The 16,991-nt window shown below is 40.1% G+C and overlaps 2 protein-coding genes across 2 annotated transcripts; both read right to left on the reverse strand.

Moving 5' to 3' along the window:
• Window positions 1-650: 650 nt before the first annotated feature.
• On the reverse strand, window positions 651-7,501 carry tnnt2a (troponin T type 2a (cardiac)). The gene is made up of 12 exons (XM_055012662.1): window positions 7,465-7,501; window positions 7,193-7,237; window positions 5,504-5,560; window positions 4,003-4,032; window positions 3,723-3,747; window positions 2,019-2,082; window positions 1,658-1,774; window positions 1,388-1,465; window positions 1,184-1,294; window positions 991-1,100; window positions 788-878; window positions 651-695 (listed from the first exon to the last, which is right to left on the reverse strand). The coding sequence occupies exons 6-12, from the start codon at window positions 2,070-2,072 to the stop codon at window positions 651-653; spliced, it is 606 nt and encodes a 201-aa protein (XP_054868637.1). The 5' UTR covers window positions 2,073-2,082; window positions 3,723-3,747; window positions 4,003-4,032; window positions 5,504-5,560; window positions 7,193-7,237; window positions 7,465-7,501.
• Window positions 7,502-8,820: 1,319 nt separating this feature from the next.
• On the reverse strand, window positions 8,821-15,940 carry lad1 (ladinin). The gene is made up of 14 exons (XM_023278224.3): window positions 15,781-15,940; window positions 14,942-15,124; window positions 14,241-14,529; window positions 13,271-13,344; window positions 12,401-12,572; window positions 11,993-12,085; window positions 11,543-11,586; window positions 11,416-11,458; window positions 11,189-11,232; window positions 10,994-11,060; window positions 10,763-10,897; window positions 10,582-10,671; window positions 9,535-9,660; window positions 8,821-9,401 (listed from the first exon to the last, which is right to left on the reverse strand). Exons 1-13 carry the CDS (start codon window positions 15,816-15,818, stop codon window positions 9,562-9,564), a joined length of 1,371 nt encoding a protein of 456 aa, XP_023133992.2. The 5' UTR covers window positions 15,819-15,940; the 3' UTR covers window positions 8,821-9,401; window positions 9,535-9,561.
• Between the last annotated feature and the right edge of the window lie 1,051 nt (window positions 15,941-16,991).

Here is a 16,991-nt window from a genome sequence, read left to right on the forward strand (position 1 = left end):
AACTATTTCAGCTCTGGAGCAGTGATTGGTGTCTGAATGGGAAATAGTTACTGCTGTATACTAGTATAGTGAGACTAAAATAAGGTTCAAAACACCAATTTCTTCCTCTGGACTCCCTAGGAAGATGATCAGGCTGTGTCTTTGACATGCACACAAAGAGTTTCTTCAAGCAGCTCAGGCAAGTATGCAGTTTTCATGCTGATGTGCTCCTAGTGAATAAACTGAAAAGAAAGACTTGTATAACATCAACTGTGGCGCTACAGGGAGCTCCCTAAAGTCTGAAGACATAACCGCTCGGCTTAGAGACAAGAATTTCCTAACAAAAAGGCTTACTCTCAAAGATGGGCATTTATCAGGCAGGCTAATGCACTGGAGTCATTTTATTCACTGTAGGGATTTATCTAACTTGCTATCAAGTTTCCTCATGGGAAATGTAAGATCCATATTTCTGGGGCTTCGTTCATACTCATAGTCCGGCTGCATGAACCCTACGATCTCTCAGTTGCAACCAGCCTTTTATATCTTTCCTTTAAGCATCTCTGCCTTTTCTTTTTGTCTTTTTTTGCTTAAGATCCTCATACTTGTTATACCAACACAGTCTGTGAGCAGGTGTCTGTGTGGCATCAGATAAAGAAAAACTGGGATTTTTCTTACGTTTTCTGATGGTCGCTCACACGGTTTCTCAGCACATTTATCTGCAACGAAGAAAACATGCAAATATTACAAAACTGAGCTCTATCAAACCCTGTTTTCTTCCTTCTGTGATATGCTGCATACTGTTACACACCTCATATTTCTGACTGGTGAGCTGGTACTGCAATTCAAACTTCTCTGCCTCCAGCTGGTACATCCACTCCCACAGTTCCTTAGCTTTCTCCCTGTGAGACAGACAAGAATGTTGGATCATTATTTTGACCTAATGTGTCCCATTAAGGGCAAAAACAACTGTATTCTGTGCATTATGTAATGACATCTCATTTCTCCACCTACTTCAGTCTTTCCTGACTCAAATTCTCGATGTCCAGAGATTTGCGTCTTTCGCTCAGGATCTTCTTCTTCTTCTCTCTCTCTGTCTGCCTCTTACCACTCCTTTTCTCTGTCTGGGAAAGTGAATTAATGGCTCTATGGACATCTTCGACATTGTTTAATTGCAACTGTTTTGATGTATAAGAACTCCACTTACCAACTTTTGCATGTACCCTCCAAAGTGGAGGCTGGTCAGAGTTTTCTTCTTCTTTGCATCGTCCTCTGCCCTCTTCTTGGCCTCCTCCTCCTCTTTACGAGCTCTCTCCTCCTACAGAAACATTGACCCAGTGAGGAAGACATCTTTGGGCGAAATGTAGACAGCTATTCAGATTAAATTGAAGCAGCTTGAACAGGATTTTACCTCAAGGCGCTTTTGACGCTCTTTCTCTCGCTCACTGCGGATTCGTTGCTGCTCCGCTCGCTCAGAACGACGCTTGTCCTGACAACAGGTCATAGCATCTGATCAAAACATATCTCAAAGCTGATTTTTTTTTTGTAATTTAGAAAAACAGGATTTCAATCTCAAGGAGATTCCTGGTTAAATTAAGGTTAAATCCATGAATAAATCATTAAATATATGTGTGTGTGGTAACTGGTTTACATTCGACAGGCTGTTTTGTGGTTCACTTACAATTCTGTCTTTAAGATTAATGAGCTCCTCTTCTTCCTTCTTTCTGCTCTCAAAGTGAACCTCGATCAAAGTCTGCAGCTCCATCAGGTCTTTTTCCATTCTCTTCCGATGTATGTCCTACAGAAACAGGGATTCAGTGATTTTGTGCTTTTGATACTCTTTTTTATTGGCAACACAGATTGTCAGAAGCAATAATTTGCAATTTGTCTCAAGGAGAAAGTAATGGGGTCATTTCTATCCCAAAGCAAAGTTTGGCAGTGTTTAAAATTACATCGTACTCCTTAAGGCAAAAACCTATGCACAGTTAACTACTTTAAGTAAACAGAAGTTCCTCTGTTATGAGCCTGAGTGTGTCACTTACATCAAAATCCACCTTCTCTCCATCTGGGATCTTAGGAGGGATGAGGTTCGGCATGATGAATGGCCTGAAAAAAAGCAAGTGAGAGAACAACAGAGTAAAGGGTAAAATAATAAGGGGTCAAGTAAGAAATGTGGAAAAAGTCAGAACAGAAAGAGTTGGTTGCAAGAACTGTTGGTGTCAAATGAGGCTGAAGAGAAATCACCAGGTGCCAAACAAATGTCCCTTCAGTCTTTTCTTTCATGTCTTTGCCTGTGCTTGTTGTGAATGCTGAGAAGTAGCTTCTGTATATGTGACTTTTTCAGTGCACTTTGCTGTGGTATCGTCTTTATTACTGGCAGTGCTAATGTACACAGACAGAAGTGAGGAGGAAGAGTGTGATTCGCAAATAAGATTTTGACACCCAATTTCGACATGTCAAACTTGAGACTGAAAACAGAGAAAGAGCGAGTCAGGCTAGTTCAGAGGTCACAATTTACAACTTGCATTTTTAGAGTATTAAAACTTGCATTTTAAAATATGGGCAATATGTCACACTGTAAAAAAAATTAAGCTTTTAAATAGTTTATAAACGTAATTTTTTACAATTTAATGATATCGTATAGATTTTCCCTGATTTGTTTAACAGAAAAGCATGAATTTACATGTTGGGGGGAACAAAAACAGGAGACCAAAACTGTAAATAAATGTGTAAAAAGAGTAATTTGTGTGCAAGATGATTGTTAAGTTAAGTTAAGTTAAGTTAAGTTAAGTTAAGTTAAGTTAAGTTAAGTTAAGTTAAGTTAAGTTAAGTTAAGTTAAGTTAAGTTAAGTTAAGTTTAGTGATGCTGTAGAATAAAACTATATTTATCTTGAAGGAAATTCTTGTGCCAAATATTGCTCTGAAAAGGCAAATAACATAAAGCATGCAGTACTAAAAAGTAGGAATCAATGAGATATAAATATTACTGAATTTAAATAAGTAAGCTAAAATACGACTAGAATAGAAGAGTAAAAGCTAATGCTGGCAATTATACAGTCACCTCTGTATAAAGGCAATATCAAATAATTTATGTATCTTATTATTTGCTTAAGAGGGGCAATTCACAGTATGTATGTAAAAGGGGGACAACTTGTCTAGTGTGTATCCTGCCCCAGTGTCAGCTGTTCTCCAGCTTTCCACAACCCTCAGTATGCCAACAAAACTACAGCTAATGGGTGGATGGATGGAATTCACAGTATATTTATTGTATCAGATAGAGATAAAACCTAATTTGCATCTGAGGTTCCCTGGTCGAGGCCATTTCTTGGCATTGACGACTAAGCAAACAACAAATTATGTGTTAATTATTGAGAGGTTTAGAGATTCCTGTTGAATTTATGGCACAGCAAGATGTTTCTGCCTGTTTCTGTTGTCTGGTGCTGTGATGTAACACTGTGCACACAATAGAGTTGGTATCGGCCACCTTATGTAACTAAGAAGAAAGCAAATAATCAGTTGATTAAGACTGTTTCCAAAACAGTTCTGTAGAACCTTAAACGTGTGTGCGTGTGCGTGTGTGCGTGTGTGCGTGTGTGCGTGTGTGCGTGTGTGTGTGTGTGTGTGTGTGTGTGTGTGTGTGTGTGTGTGTGTGTGTGTGTGTGTGTGTGTGTGTGTGTGTGTGTGTGTGTGTGCGTGTGCGTGTGCGTGTGCGTGTGTGTGTGTGCTCATGCATGGGCGTTACTCACTTGAATTTTGGTTTGGCCTCCTCCTCTGTTGTGAAAGGAGACAAAAATGGAAAGAACAGACAAATATGAGCTCATCCAGACCGCACACAAACACACGTACCTACCAAGAATTCACCAAAATATCAATTTAATCCCGCCACAAAGCCCTGGCAAGTTCGAACAACGCAGTCTGTGTATTTGTTAATTACATCATTCTGGCGTGGTGCAGGTTATGGTTGAGTGCATCGAAGGCCAACAGATTCACATCATTCAAGGGCTGCAAATTTTTTATTTCAGTTACCTTCTCCGTCCTCTGCTCCCCCTTCTCCATCTGAAATGAAAAAAAAATTGTGTTTCAAATGAGTGAGTATTACATCTCAGTAAATGGTAGTGTCTTAGGAGTGGTGACAGGCAAAATGATATAGCAAGAGGACTTTCAAAGAGAAGAATTACTAAGGTACTGTTTGCTTATCTATAGCAGCATGTGTCTCAGGAGTGCAGCGTGTCACATAGACTTTGTAGAGGTGGAAAAGGTTGCCTACGCAGACCAGTCATGATAATAAGCAGTCTCTTACAGAAGAAGGCATGGCATCTGTGACCTCTGAATGACACTCCACTAAACTTTGTCAGCAAAAATGTCAGCGTTTGTCTCCCTGTTTTTCAGTGAAGGATGCAGGTGTTTCATCAGCAGGTATTTTTGTTTTTTTACATTAAAAAAAGTCTAATACTCTCACGGTAACAATGTAAAGCAGGCTGATGTTTGACAGCTATAATGTTTTCCATGTTAGTAGTAAACTTAAAGTACAGTAGACATTGAGAGGAATGCCACTGGATTTTCTGTTTTTTGTCATAAATTATAGTGCTCTAGGAAAAGTCAGAGGATCACCAAAGAACCCAGGACAGATCATCTGGGAACCATTAATGTTTGTTTAAAATTAAGTGCCAAAGAGTTGTTTGACCTTCTGGTGACACTAGAGGGGAAAATAAGAGGATTAAGGTCATTAGGATTTATTATCTTGGAACCTTGAATATTAAATATTGTAAATCATCCAGTGGTTATTGTGAAAAATGAAAGTTTGGGGATCTCCAAAATTAGAAGGATCTGTTGCCTGGGTGTGTGCAAAGTTTCATGGAAATTAATCAGGAACTTGTTGACATATTTGAGTCTGGGCCACAGTGGTCCAGCCAGCTGACAGAACACCATCCAGTGCTCATAACATGTTGAAAACCACTCCCATACGCTTAATTAGCCGTAGCGCTGTTGTATTTAGTTTTTTTGGCAAGTCAGAAAGTCACTCTTTCCCACCGACTGTGTGTGCGTGACACATCAGGTGAAAGTCCACAGGCTCCTCACGGGGCGTTTGCTGATTTCAAGGTATAAATGACACAAAAAGATGAGAGAATCAGACTAACTTCCCTCCCATTTGGTATAACTGGTAAGACAGAGACCGAGATAGGGACGCCAAAAGACGTGAATAATTGCAAACACCTAAATCTGACTAATGAATGAGCCTTAGGGCTGGGAGGCCTGAGGATTACCACACAAACACCCGCACTTCAACTTCAGATAACTACAGACTGTCACATACCAAAATGAAATGTGACTAAGATAGCAGATCCTCTTACCGTCTGTCTGCAACTCTTACTTACGGGTGGAATACATTTAATCATCATCATTTAGTTGTCAACACAAGCTCAACACTACACCAGGATGTGATCCTGCAGGGTAACCACCTACAAGATGCCCGACAGACACTCAGAAACCACCTGACAACAGGGTTTCCACTTTTAAAGGTCCTCACCTTGTTCTTCGTTTGCCTCTTCCTCTGCAGCAGCTTCGTCTTCCTCCTGTGTGACCTCTGATACAGAAGCAACAGCACATAGTTGATAGTCAGTGAGACATCTTGACTGTCACGGGGTGTTAAAGTGACTCATTGCTCTATAATGGAAAAATCACTCCCCTTTGTCAGTGACCTGCCATTTTTCATAAGTTGATGGTGAAATACGAGAGGAGATGAAATGAGGATAGCAGCTAAATTGTGTTTTCTCTAATGTTTACACATTTTGAATCCACATTGTGCATTCATTATGTTACTTAGAGTGTTGTATCGACACTGTGCTGCAGACTGAAATGTACAAGAGTCTGTACAAACATCATGGACACAGAGAGCAGAACAATAACAGGAGATCGTTTCCAAATGATCTACTACCTCTGGTATTTAAAGCTGATAGCACTGAAGAGCTGCTGAAGTGTCGTGTCCTTGTGGAAGTGCATGTGTTTGGGAACAGATAGCAGGGATGAAAGCAAGCTTTCTCAACAGAGACTCGAAGTATTCAAAACAACGTGATAAAGCACTGAAGAGCAAAATTGCATGAACAAATTCCTGAGTAGTTTGGCCAGTTTTGGGGAATCTTGACATCGTTCAAGAGAGCAAAGCTGTACATTTATAAATATACACTACCAGTCAAAAGTCTGGACACACCTCATTCAGTGGTTTTGATTTATTTGTATTATTTTCTACATTGTAGATTAATACTGAAGTCATCAAAACTATGAAATAATATTATTGGATTATGTTGGAAACAAAAAAGTGCCAATCTTCAGTATTAATCTACAATGTAGAAAATAATACAAATAAATAAAAACAATTGAATGAGAAGGTGCGTCTGAATTTTTGACTGGTAGTGTATTTTCTTATCACGAGGTACTTTTTGAAAAGTTTCCATTACTGACAGAAAAACAGAAAGTGGCTGACTTTGTGAATTCATGTATTTTTCAGGCATTCATTGCCTTATAATTTTTATCATATGTCATATGGAGGACAAAAAATGACTCACATTTATCATGCAGAAATGCAGAAATAAATGCACAGCTAGAAATAAATAAACAACTTAATAGATATATGTTAATTTAAAAAAAACATATCAATAACATAAATGTATTCACTTGTTCACATGCAGACGCTAATTTGTAGTTATTTATTTTTAATTGTGTCTGCAGTATTGTAAGGTTGACCAATCCTGCAGTGTGAAAAATCTACTACCGCCCAACTTATCATTGTATGGACAGAAATGTATAAATAAATACATAAAGAAAAACAACAATGCAAATAAATAAATAAATCAGTCTATGAATAAAGTAAAAATGCACGTATTTGTTATGTTTATGCATTTATTATTTATTCAAACTTAATGTATTATTCATTTTTTGTTGTGCACACATAAATATTATTCCTCAAAAATATTATTTTGGCTCCTGGGATATGAGAACATAATTCTAATATCCGTTCTAACTTTTAGTTTAATATTTGAAATCAGTTTTTATTTAGTGAATTGTATAATTCTATGGCCAGTCTTCAAACTTCTTCTGATTTAAGAGTGAAAAAAAAAGCACTTGGTGGTTCCTGGTTTTATAGCAGCTACATCAGCAGGATATTAACTATTTACGGAGTACCTCTAAAAATACTGTCAGCCCAAAACTAAAGTAGTACCTTCCTCTGCCGGCTCCTCCTCCTCCTCCTCTACCTCCTGCTCCCCTGAAGAGCAAAGCACAGTTAGAGTTAAACAAAAGAAAGAAAGAAAGAAAGAAAGACACGTAATCATCACAGCTATGCCATTTTAACCACAAGCACGATGACTCTCACTCCTCCACCTGTTGCTCTGATAAAGAACATTTGTTATGTCCTACTGAAACATGATTAATATCCATCCATTGATGACCTTGAGTTTCCTTTGTCAATGTCAGTACTTAAGCTGTAAATACCTTCAGCAGCCTCCTCTTCAGAGTCACGCAGCCAGGAAAATACGGGGAGAGTAAAATTTAGAAGTGTTATCGCATAATGTCGAATGCAAACTGTTGCTTAAAGCAGCACATTTGAGATAATGCTACCTACAGCAAAGAGAAGACCAGGAAGAATAAACATATGACAAATAACTTTTACATGCCTCAAAAAATCATCGTACTGTAGTGCAGGTTTTTTGGCATGAACATACGCTGTGCTACTTTTAAAGACTACATCAATAACATGACTCACAGTCATGACACAGTACTGTAAATTACTTATTTACATTCTGTATACTATCAGATTTATTAGTCCCTACCTACAGCTATAAAACCTGCTTGCAAACAGGCTTAACATTTGCTTTAAATGCATGTAACACTGCATTAAGTATATATTAAAGTAGAATTAGAAGTGCTATATTAAGCTCACAGGATTACGCAGAGAAAACACTTGCTGAAACAACACAGCTTTAATGGCAGATCACATCTGTCAGTACTGTAGTGAAACTGTATGTGGTGAGTCATAGTGTCAGTTCTTACCTTCCACCTCCCTGTGAAAGTCAAACACGCATGTAGATTACTATTGTGACCAAGAACGCATATGACAATCTATCATCACATTACAATGATATATAACTGTTAAGCAAACAGGTCTGCACTATGTTGGGTGCATAGTTGGTTGGATCTACTCGAGAGACATGTTCAGCATGTTTAAACAGAGATTTCAACCTACTCCTCATATTCCTCCACCACTTCCTCGTTGTCTGACATGGCAGGGTGCGTTCAGGTGTGCAGCAGGTAATCTGAACATTAAACACAGACTCTGTAAATTCTCCTAGAAGTTTTAACTGCTACAATATTTTACAGCACACAGACTGTGCTTTTGTCTTCAAGGTTGTAATCTTACCTGAGAGAAAGCGACAGAGAAAGAAAGCTGATGGAAAGACAGTGTGCAGCAGAGGAGAGGTCGTTCCTTTCTCTCGGAGGAAACGTGGGCGTCAGAGGGTCAAGAAACCCACTGTGTTGTGGGAAAGATGCTTTAGGACGCCTTGTTGTGTTATTAATAACCTTTTAGATAGCATGTACTCGCCATTATCACCATTCCCTAAAAAGGCCGCCGTGTGCACGACTGTGGGCGGCAGTGCCAAAAAGATCCAGATAAAGCCCCAGTTGCTCACAGACAATGACTCACACACACATTCCCTCGGCCTTGTATGGCACCCTGCCGCTGACAAAGCACAGACACACAACTCTTATCTCCATCCTCCCTCCTCTAAGATGAAGAATGTGAACGCTCATTAAAGACCGGACACAGTTGCAATAAATTCATGCTAGACGTTTGTAGTAGGAAAACATTTTATTCCTCAGACAGGCAGAATCTTGTCCACGAGTCCAGATGAAACACAAAATTATGTTTGGCAGATTAGATAAAACATACAATTACAACTCGAGCAGTGCTCAAGTTCAATGCACACAGACATCATCAAGACCTTCACCCTTTTAAAGTGCTTGGAAAATTACACAGATGCAAACACATGAAAAGGTTTTTCTTTTTTTGAAAGAACAAATACCACCGCCCTTCCTTTTTCTCCCACTTTCTCTTCCTCTCATGTCGACATTCCTTTTAACTCCTTTCCTCACTCTGACTTTTAACATTCAGCATTTGAAATAAGACATATTTATACTTCGAGAAGCAATGCAGAAGTAAATGATAGAAGCCTCCTAACTTTAAAAGCTGTGTCTTCCATTTCAGTCCTCTAAAGCTACAACGCAACACTTTTTTTCCCCTCGGTGACTCCTGCTGGTTGCTCACATTAGCAGTGAAGAAAAAAAGAAAAGAAAAAGAAGAAAATCAGTCAGTCATGGCATCCGTTAATCATCCCTCAATCGCCGTCTCTCGTCATGCTGTATTAGAAATCCTACAAGTACAGGCACAGAAAGGAAATCAGTTATTACTGGAGAAAAACTTTTCTTTAGACTTGTGTCATTTCGGGAGTTGTTAAAACTGTTTTATCATACTCTACATCACACAGTATGGGACATTGTTCTTACCTGTTGAGCATAATAAATGACCGGCCTTCACTTGTAGATTTTTCCAGGGGTGCCTTTTGAGACGTTTTCCTCCCCCCTGTTCTCAAACAAGCTCCTCTTACTATTGATGTCCACGTGTCTCAAGTCCTTCAAACCGGAAAAAAAAATAGAGAAAATCAGAGAAAAGGCAATTGCAGCTGTGTCAGATACATTTCTCTTCAGAGATGACTTGGTCCCTGCAGCCAAGAATACCTTGTTGTCAGAACTAACATCAACCAAAGCAAATATGTCATAGAAGTTATTGTAAACCTATGGATTAACCTTTGAACACAACCTCTAGGCTTTAGTCAGCCTGTCATATAGCTGCAACAAGTCAATCTCACAGATGGAAATAACTAAACTTCTTCTAGAAACAATAAGAAATTTAATCTGAATTGCTTTGCTCTGGGTTTATTGTCCTCCGTCTCACAATTAACAAGAGCAATTTGACCTTTTTTCACCTCTTCACCTACACAATGACCACAAAAACTAATGAAATGTCAGCATCAGGGACAGCAAACTCCACCCTGCTCTGCCAGGACATACAGCTGAAAGAGTACTGCTGCCCTCTGCCTGTCAGATGTTATTTCTCACCGTGTCATTGATCCAGAATATGCAAAATTGCTGAAGTAGATCAAATATTCTCTAATAATTATGGGCGAGATTCTTACTGCATGGCTTAATGGGAAATAATAGAGAAAGTTTCAGGCTTTTATCTTTGAAATTTTCGGAGATGTCATCATTCAATCATAGCTTGAAATTCCAATTTCAAAGTCGGTCAAACAACTAAACAAACAAACAAACAAAACAATACTCCCTAGGATTGTATTTGATATATCAAGAAAAAATTTTACACATTTCCACATCCTTAAAAATCCATATTTTATGTTTAACAGAGACGGTTGAGCAGAAATTGTTCTGAAATTTTGATGATGTGAGATGAAATGACCCACTTGACTAACTTCCTATATGACATAGTTTTAGTAGAGACGTAACAACACTGGCAGCCTGAATAAAGGGTGACCTTACCGAAGGACCATGTGAAGACCCTGGTTGGTTTGCCTTGTTCATCCAGCGGTTGATCCGGTCGGACATTCCTGACGTGAAGCTCCTAAATTCCTAAGAACAGCAGAGATGTGAAGTAATCATTTGATTAATGACACGTGTCTCTGATACAGAACTAAAAGTAGGCCGTGAGCGATGAAGATACCTGTCTGGAAACTCCCGGACTGGTGAGACTCTGTGCCGGCTGCTCCTTCTCAAAGAGGCCTCTCTTCCTGGACACCTCGTCCAGAAGAAACAGGGATCTCTGGGTCATGTCTGGAGATCGCGTCGCTTCTGATTTCTGTGAACGTATTGGCAACAAAGTTAACATAAAACCACTGACAGCTGATGTAGACTAGAGTAAGAATTTGAGAACATTCTGGGCTGAGACTCTGACCTGTGCAGCCTGAGCCAGTCTCTCCATCTTCTCCTGGATGGATCTGGATGAAATCCTCTGTCTGGAGCTGAAAACACAGAATGCATTTACGTATTTCACAGCTGTACTCACTTAGAATGATGAAAATTGCATAAATGGAAACGTGTAGAAGGGAGAAATCGATAACAACTGATAAAATTGATGATACAAACTCACTTTCTCTGGAAAGATGATGCTTTGTCTTCATCTTCATCTTGGTCCTGATCCAAACCCAAGGAGAACGTAAACATTATAATTTATCTATGCACAGTTTTGTTACAATAATGTTACAATCAAGAACGTTTGTTGTATCATTTTGCTAAAGTAAAGCACTTCAAAATCAGTTCGTAATAAATAATTCTGATTTTACATCAGGTGAAAATAAATCATAGTTGTTATCTTACTGTATTGCATTCAAACTTCTTGGAGGCCATCCTCACACTTGCACTACAACAGAATAAACCAGTCAAAATTCAAACTGCAGCTGCAAATACAAAGAAGCTCAAAATAAAGACAAACATGTATCCTCACCTCCTCTGCAGCGGTGAAGTCTCCTCTTCTTTCTTTCTCATCATCTGTGGAAGAACAGGCCTATGTGAGTGTGTGTTAGCAGCCCTTACAGTTGTCTGAATGTCAGCAGCAGACGACCTGCAACATCACTCTCTCTGCTGTGATGCGTTGGGGTGTTAACAAAGCAACAAGTAGCGGTAAAAGCTGGTAAATATTACCTCACCTATGAACATAAAGTCCACAGCCTGAGTGACACAAGCAAATTGTCCTGGACTGATAGACCTGACAGCTGATGTGAGATTAAATCATGTTTTAACAGTCAAATAGGCACCAGAGAGAATGTGTGCATGTGTGTGTGTGTGTGTGTGTGTGTGTGTGTGTGTGTGTGTGTGTGTGTGTGTGTGTGTGTGTGTGTGTGTGTGTGTGTGTGTGTGTGTGTGTGTGTGTGTATGTGTGTGTGTGTGTTTTTACCCTGAAAGATACAGTCCTGGAGCTCTGTCTGACAAAGGCAGGTTTGGCCGTCGGTTCAAAGTTTCCATTGGCGGAAGAGTCATTCAAACTGGTCTGAGATAAAGTAAAAATAACTTACATTTCCTGCCACATAAGGTCACAGTTAACCCTTCCCAGTCTGACTTCAAATGAACTCCAATGAGCATCTTTGTCTCTCATTCAGGACTGATTATTTTGTGCACCGGTGCCACTGACACTTTGTTGTTCCTGGCACAAAGATTGTTGTTTTTACTGTTGTAACACTAGAGGATGCTGTTTCTTTTATTGCACTGATGTGGCAGCAGCACGTCACAGTTAAACTATTTGACAAGCAAAACATGAAGCTCAGATAAACATGCTGTAAATTCTGTAATCGGACGGTGTCTTTACCTCCTGAGCGTGTCCATTCTGAAGAAGGCCTCTAACCCCCCGAGGAGACGGACTCTGGCAGGGTGAAGGCCAGTGTTCCCGGGGCGACCGGGGTGCTGTCGGAGAGCGTGGGCTCATGGGAGATGTGCTACCGCTGACGGAGGGACTCTTGTCCAGTGAGATGGAGACAGAACTGCAAGGCCAGAAACACGAGTGAACTTAAAGATCAGCTGAAAGACATGAGAAAACAATCAGTAATCCAGGTCTCCTTTTGAAATATTGTTTTCTACTCTTCTAGGGATATGAGATTTAAATCTGAACTCATATCAAAACTGTACAAAACAGGCTGCCGACATCATCACAATGACAAACAACCATCTTGTAACAGTAAATTACACATCTCCTGTGCAGACCTCTGCCCTGTTAAGTTCACATAAGAATAATGGAACAGAAATTGGATAGGAGGGGCCAGAGTCACAGTTCTTTAATGCTTTAAATGAATAAATGCTTCAATAGAGAACTTGTTTGCATTCAGAAAGAAAACCAGAGGTGCAGGCTGCCTCGACGTTTTATTATCTGAGCAAACTTATGTAAAATTGTCCTCAGCTATTGAGCAGGCTGAGCTTAATCAGGCAGAGGTTGCCATAAAGATACTGTTTCCCAATACAGATCCAAAAACTACGCCATTTAAAGCCTTTACGATTAATTTTATATGGGGAATATATTGGGTCTATTTGCTTTTTACACTGTCCCTTAATTCTGCTGCTTCCGTTTCTCTGTTTTGAATCAATAACCTTTATCTTATCTTAATAAAACGGTCGATCTATACTTGATCCTTCCTGCCGGTCAGTCTACAAAGAGAACAACAGAACAAAAACAGTCGTTGTTAACCTGACAAACTTGCGGGTCGGGGTGGATGACGTTTTAGGATCAGGGTCCTTACCCGACGACTCTCCATTTTCATGCTAACAAAGAAGCAGAGAAAATCAAAATGAGCACACACGCACACACACACACAACACAAGCTTTTGTACTGAGGCACACCTTGCATTACATAACGCGGCTCGGTTATTGCCTCATTTGGAGATACATTGAATTCAAACTGGCTGCCAGCGTAATAAAAGATAAAGCTCGAGTTATGACCTTAAGCACACCTTATCAAAGTTTTAGAGATGATTTGCATGGTCAATGAATTCACAGGAAGAGTACAAGTCCAAGGCAGGACTGGAATAGTCACAAAGTTTTTCCCTTAGCCTATAGTACATTCTAATTCTTGTATCCTCTAAGAAATAAAATATCAAAGTTGTTTGAGCATCACCCTGTTGACACATTTCTCTGAGCAGGAGAGTTCCTTTTTGTTGTTGTAGAACCTAGATAATGATTACCACAGCTCTCCCTCTGTGTGGGGTAACAGTTAACTTTCCTGCAGGGTGACACTTTTGGTGGCACTGTGTTGTAGTGGAGCTTCAGCAGTTCAGGTGTTAGTTATGGTTTGTCTACCTGTCCTGTAAAAGGATGTGTCTGTCAATAAAGGCTGTTTTGTATCATCATTTTTTGCTTGCAGGGATGTCAGAGTGGTGAGTCGATCCTCTGATTTTGAAATATCTCAACTTCTACTCATGATCTCCAGGGGATGAATCGTTTCTTGTTCCCTTAGTTTTCCACTAGCACCACCACTAGGTTAAACTTTTCAACTTGTGCTGCATTATTTGGCACACGATTCACTAGGGATATTCGTTGTTCGTCACAGCGAGTATAGCTATAAAGGCATGTTGTCATATTATAACACCAAATGACAGATTTTTTTGGAGGTAAAACGTTGTTCACTTTGCTGCAAATTGATGAGTAGCTCCAGCCTTACTTGTCTGTTTGTGATGATAGTTCTGGTTTTGCTGCTGCTGCTGCTGCTGCTGTTGTTGATGGGACTGCTGGGTGGTTTTGAAGGCGGTTGTGTTTTGAATGTATTGTTGCCTTGTTCCTCATCCAGGTCTCCCAGTATCTCCACTCTGCCACTTCCTCCTCTGCCGGCCTCTCCTTCATCCACCTCTTCCTCCTCCTTCTGTCGTCTCAGCGTCTCCACGTGCCTCATCCTCCTCTTTTCGTCGCGCACTCGCAGCATCTCCACAAAGTCCAGCTGCATCTGCTCCACGCTGGCAATAAACAACATATGAGCACATGTTTATGTCCGATACAAAAGATGGATCGTCTCAAGACAGAGGCCAAAAACCTGATCTGGTTTCTGTCTTTTAAGGCTGCTTTTGCTCCAGGGACTCAGCTGTTGGTGTTCTTTTTTGACAGCTTTTCATACTTTTCATGCACAGTATCAGGTGTTTTCTTGTGTTTGAAAAGAATACAGATGACACACTCCCATGGGGCAGAACTGCAACAATCCTCCCTGTGTGCATCATTTTAGTAATCAATAGTGGCCATCTTACATGCCAGAAACAAACAAAAGAAGAAAGAGAGAATGCAACAGAGGAAGAGGATCATGTTCAGACTGTAAAAGGCAAGTTTCGACAAGCAGAAATCAATAAATTAGTTTTGCTGAGCTGTGAGAAGCACCTGCTGAGGCCCTGGGACGTCTCACTGGAGTCTGTCCCAGTGGTGCCGTCACTGGTGGTTGTGTTTCTCTTTGTAGGACTCAGGTCAGAATCTGGGTCGGCGGTGGTGCTGGAGCTCTTCACCCTCCTCCTCTTCTCCCTCTCGACCTCCTCCTCGTCCTCCATCGTCCACTGACGAGCGAGGCTGAGGGAACAGTCACAAAGCGAGCAAGAAACATAATAATCAGCCAACACAGTTGTAAAACAGAAAACGAAACAGAGGCAAGACCTGACAAGATACACATGGCAAACATTTGCTGAACAGTCTCCAAACGATCTACTTCTTATTTAACTGACAGAAATGGATCCAATCAGCTGCTTGTTTTGATTGTTGGAGAGGATATATTAAAGCTGCAATAACCATTACACAGGACCTGCTTTACTTGCTCAGCAACTTTTATTTCAGTAAAGTCAGGGTTGTTTTTCTGTGTAAGAGAATTTAAATTATCTATTCAGCTTTGCTTTTGTAGGAAGCACATTATTTATTAGTGTATTGGTGAAGCCAGTTACAGACCATCGGAAAGTTGATCTCTCAACTGGACAAACATGTTTATTCAAGGGTTAAACTGTGCAAAATTATACAGTTTTCTTTAGACTTTTATCTAGAAAAGGTAGAAGTCCCTGTAATACTAAAAAGGGCACAAAATGAGACACAAAAGAGCACAACTGTAGACTCTGTAAGGTGCTAACTACAGAGTTCCCTCATGAGTGTTATACAATCATTTTTAAAGATAGGCTGCAAGTGAGTGAAGCAAGAAATTTGCTTTCTATGCTACAGAAAAGTGCTAGAGATAATCTTACCTGGACAAAGCTGACCAGTTTTTCCGACTGATGGACATATTGGGAAGGGGATAAAAATGAAGTTTCCAGGTGCACTTCACTCACAGACTGAAAAAAAGCCGACTGACTGATACTCTGAGGGCGGCAGTCAAATTACAGTCAGTGCGGCACAAAGCAGTCACCTTTACCCCGGTGCAGCTCACTGGGGTGTCACATGACCACAAAGGTAAGCTTCCCACCTGACTGAGGGAGAGAAAGTGGAGGGGGGGAGGCAGAGAGGGAGAGAGAGCTTCTCCTTGTATGGTAGAAGTGTGGCTAATATGATAGCAGGTGCTGTTACTAGTTTGCCAACATGTTATGCTGCAGATACAAGGGAAATAAACTGAGCTGATGTAGGCAATTAAAGGTGACACATTGGTGTTATTATTAATATTATTATTATCATTATTCTTATTTTTATTATTATTATCATTGTTGTTTCAGACTATGTTAATTTTGCAACAACTACAAAGGATGAATAAGACAAGTACACCAAGAAATAATTACAAAATTAGTAATAATAGGAGTCTGTGTTCATTTTTACTAGCAGTAACTGAGCAATTATCAGTAGAAAATTAAGGAAAATCAAAATTTAGTTCATGTCACACACTTACAAAGAAGGTGCAAATCATTTAACCATGAATTATTTGACTAAAACTACTTAATGAGCTGGTTGATCCAGTTTTAAAAAGCAATATGTATGCATAACTATGCATGTCTAACTGATGCCTTGCTGCACTGGACAGCGAGTTTCTTTACAGTGTGAGTCAGACTGTTTGCTGTAAGGCCACACCTTTGTGTGGAGCCCCGTGTGTCGGACTCTGACCCAGGCTCGGTCCAAAACACACACACACTCCCTTCACCTCACCTGGCTTCGTAGAACACCTGCGCCAGCTTTATTCTGTGCCAAGTGTGAGCCCACAGTAAACTCTGTCAGCTACTATCAGTGGTAACTGATTACTGAAGTACCACGCTTGTTGTTTGTTCTGACGCTTCCTCCTTATGTGTGTGCATGTGCAAACATGATCCTGCTTCACTCATATTTGGAGAAGGCTGTCTTCTAGCATGCACCATTAAGATGCTATCTTATGGAACTAGTTTGCATGTCACTCCCTGGACAAAGAAGCATGCAACAGTGTATCATCTGAAACACTGGCAACTAAACTCTGTGTGCCTTTTAGTGTTAGAATGTG

The sequence above is a fragment of the Amphiprion ocellaris genome, chromosome 8 (genome assembly GCF_022539595.1).
Source record: "Amphiprion ocellaris isolate individual 3 ecotype Okinawa chromosome 8, ASM2253959v1, whole genome shotgun sequence".
Taxonomy (NCBI): domain Eukaryota; kingdom Metazoa; phylum Chordata; class Actinopteri; family Pomacentridae; genus Amphiprion; species Amphiprion ocellaris.

What these genes read in the sequence shown, in the direction of transcription:
- tnnt2a (XM_055012662.1), bottom strand. Translation starts at nt 2,072, where the DNA reads ATGCCGAACCTCATCCCTCCTAAGATCCCAGATGGAGAGAAGGTGGAT. An exon ending in GAGGGTACATGCAAAAGTTG is followed by an intron (nt 1,101 to 1,183) that starts GTAAGTGGAGTT and finishes TCACTTTCCCAG; the next exon opens with ACAGAGAAAAGGAGTGGTAA. An exon ending in TCACCAGTCAGAAATATGAG is followed by an intron (nt 696 to 787) that starts GTGTGTAACAGT and finishes TCTTCGTTGCAG; the next exon opens with ATAAATGTGCTGAGAAACCG.
- lad1 (XM_023278224.3), bottom strand. Translation starts at nt 15,818, where the DNA reads ATGTCCATCAGTCGGAAAAACTGGTCAGCTTTGTCCAG. An exon ending in CCAGGACTGTATCTTTCAGG is followed by an intron (nt 11,587 to 11,992) that starts GTAAAAACACAC and finishes GTTCTTCCACAG; the next exon opens with ATGATGAGAAAGAAAGAAGA. An exon ending in ACTTCACCGCTGCAGAGGAG is followed by an intron (nt 11,459 to 11,542) that starts GTGAGGATACAT and finishes ATTCTGTTGTAG; the next exon opens with TGCAAGTGTGAGGATGGCCT.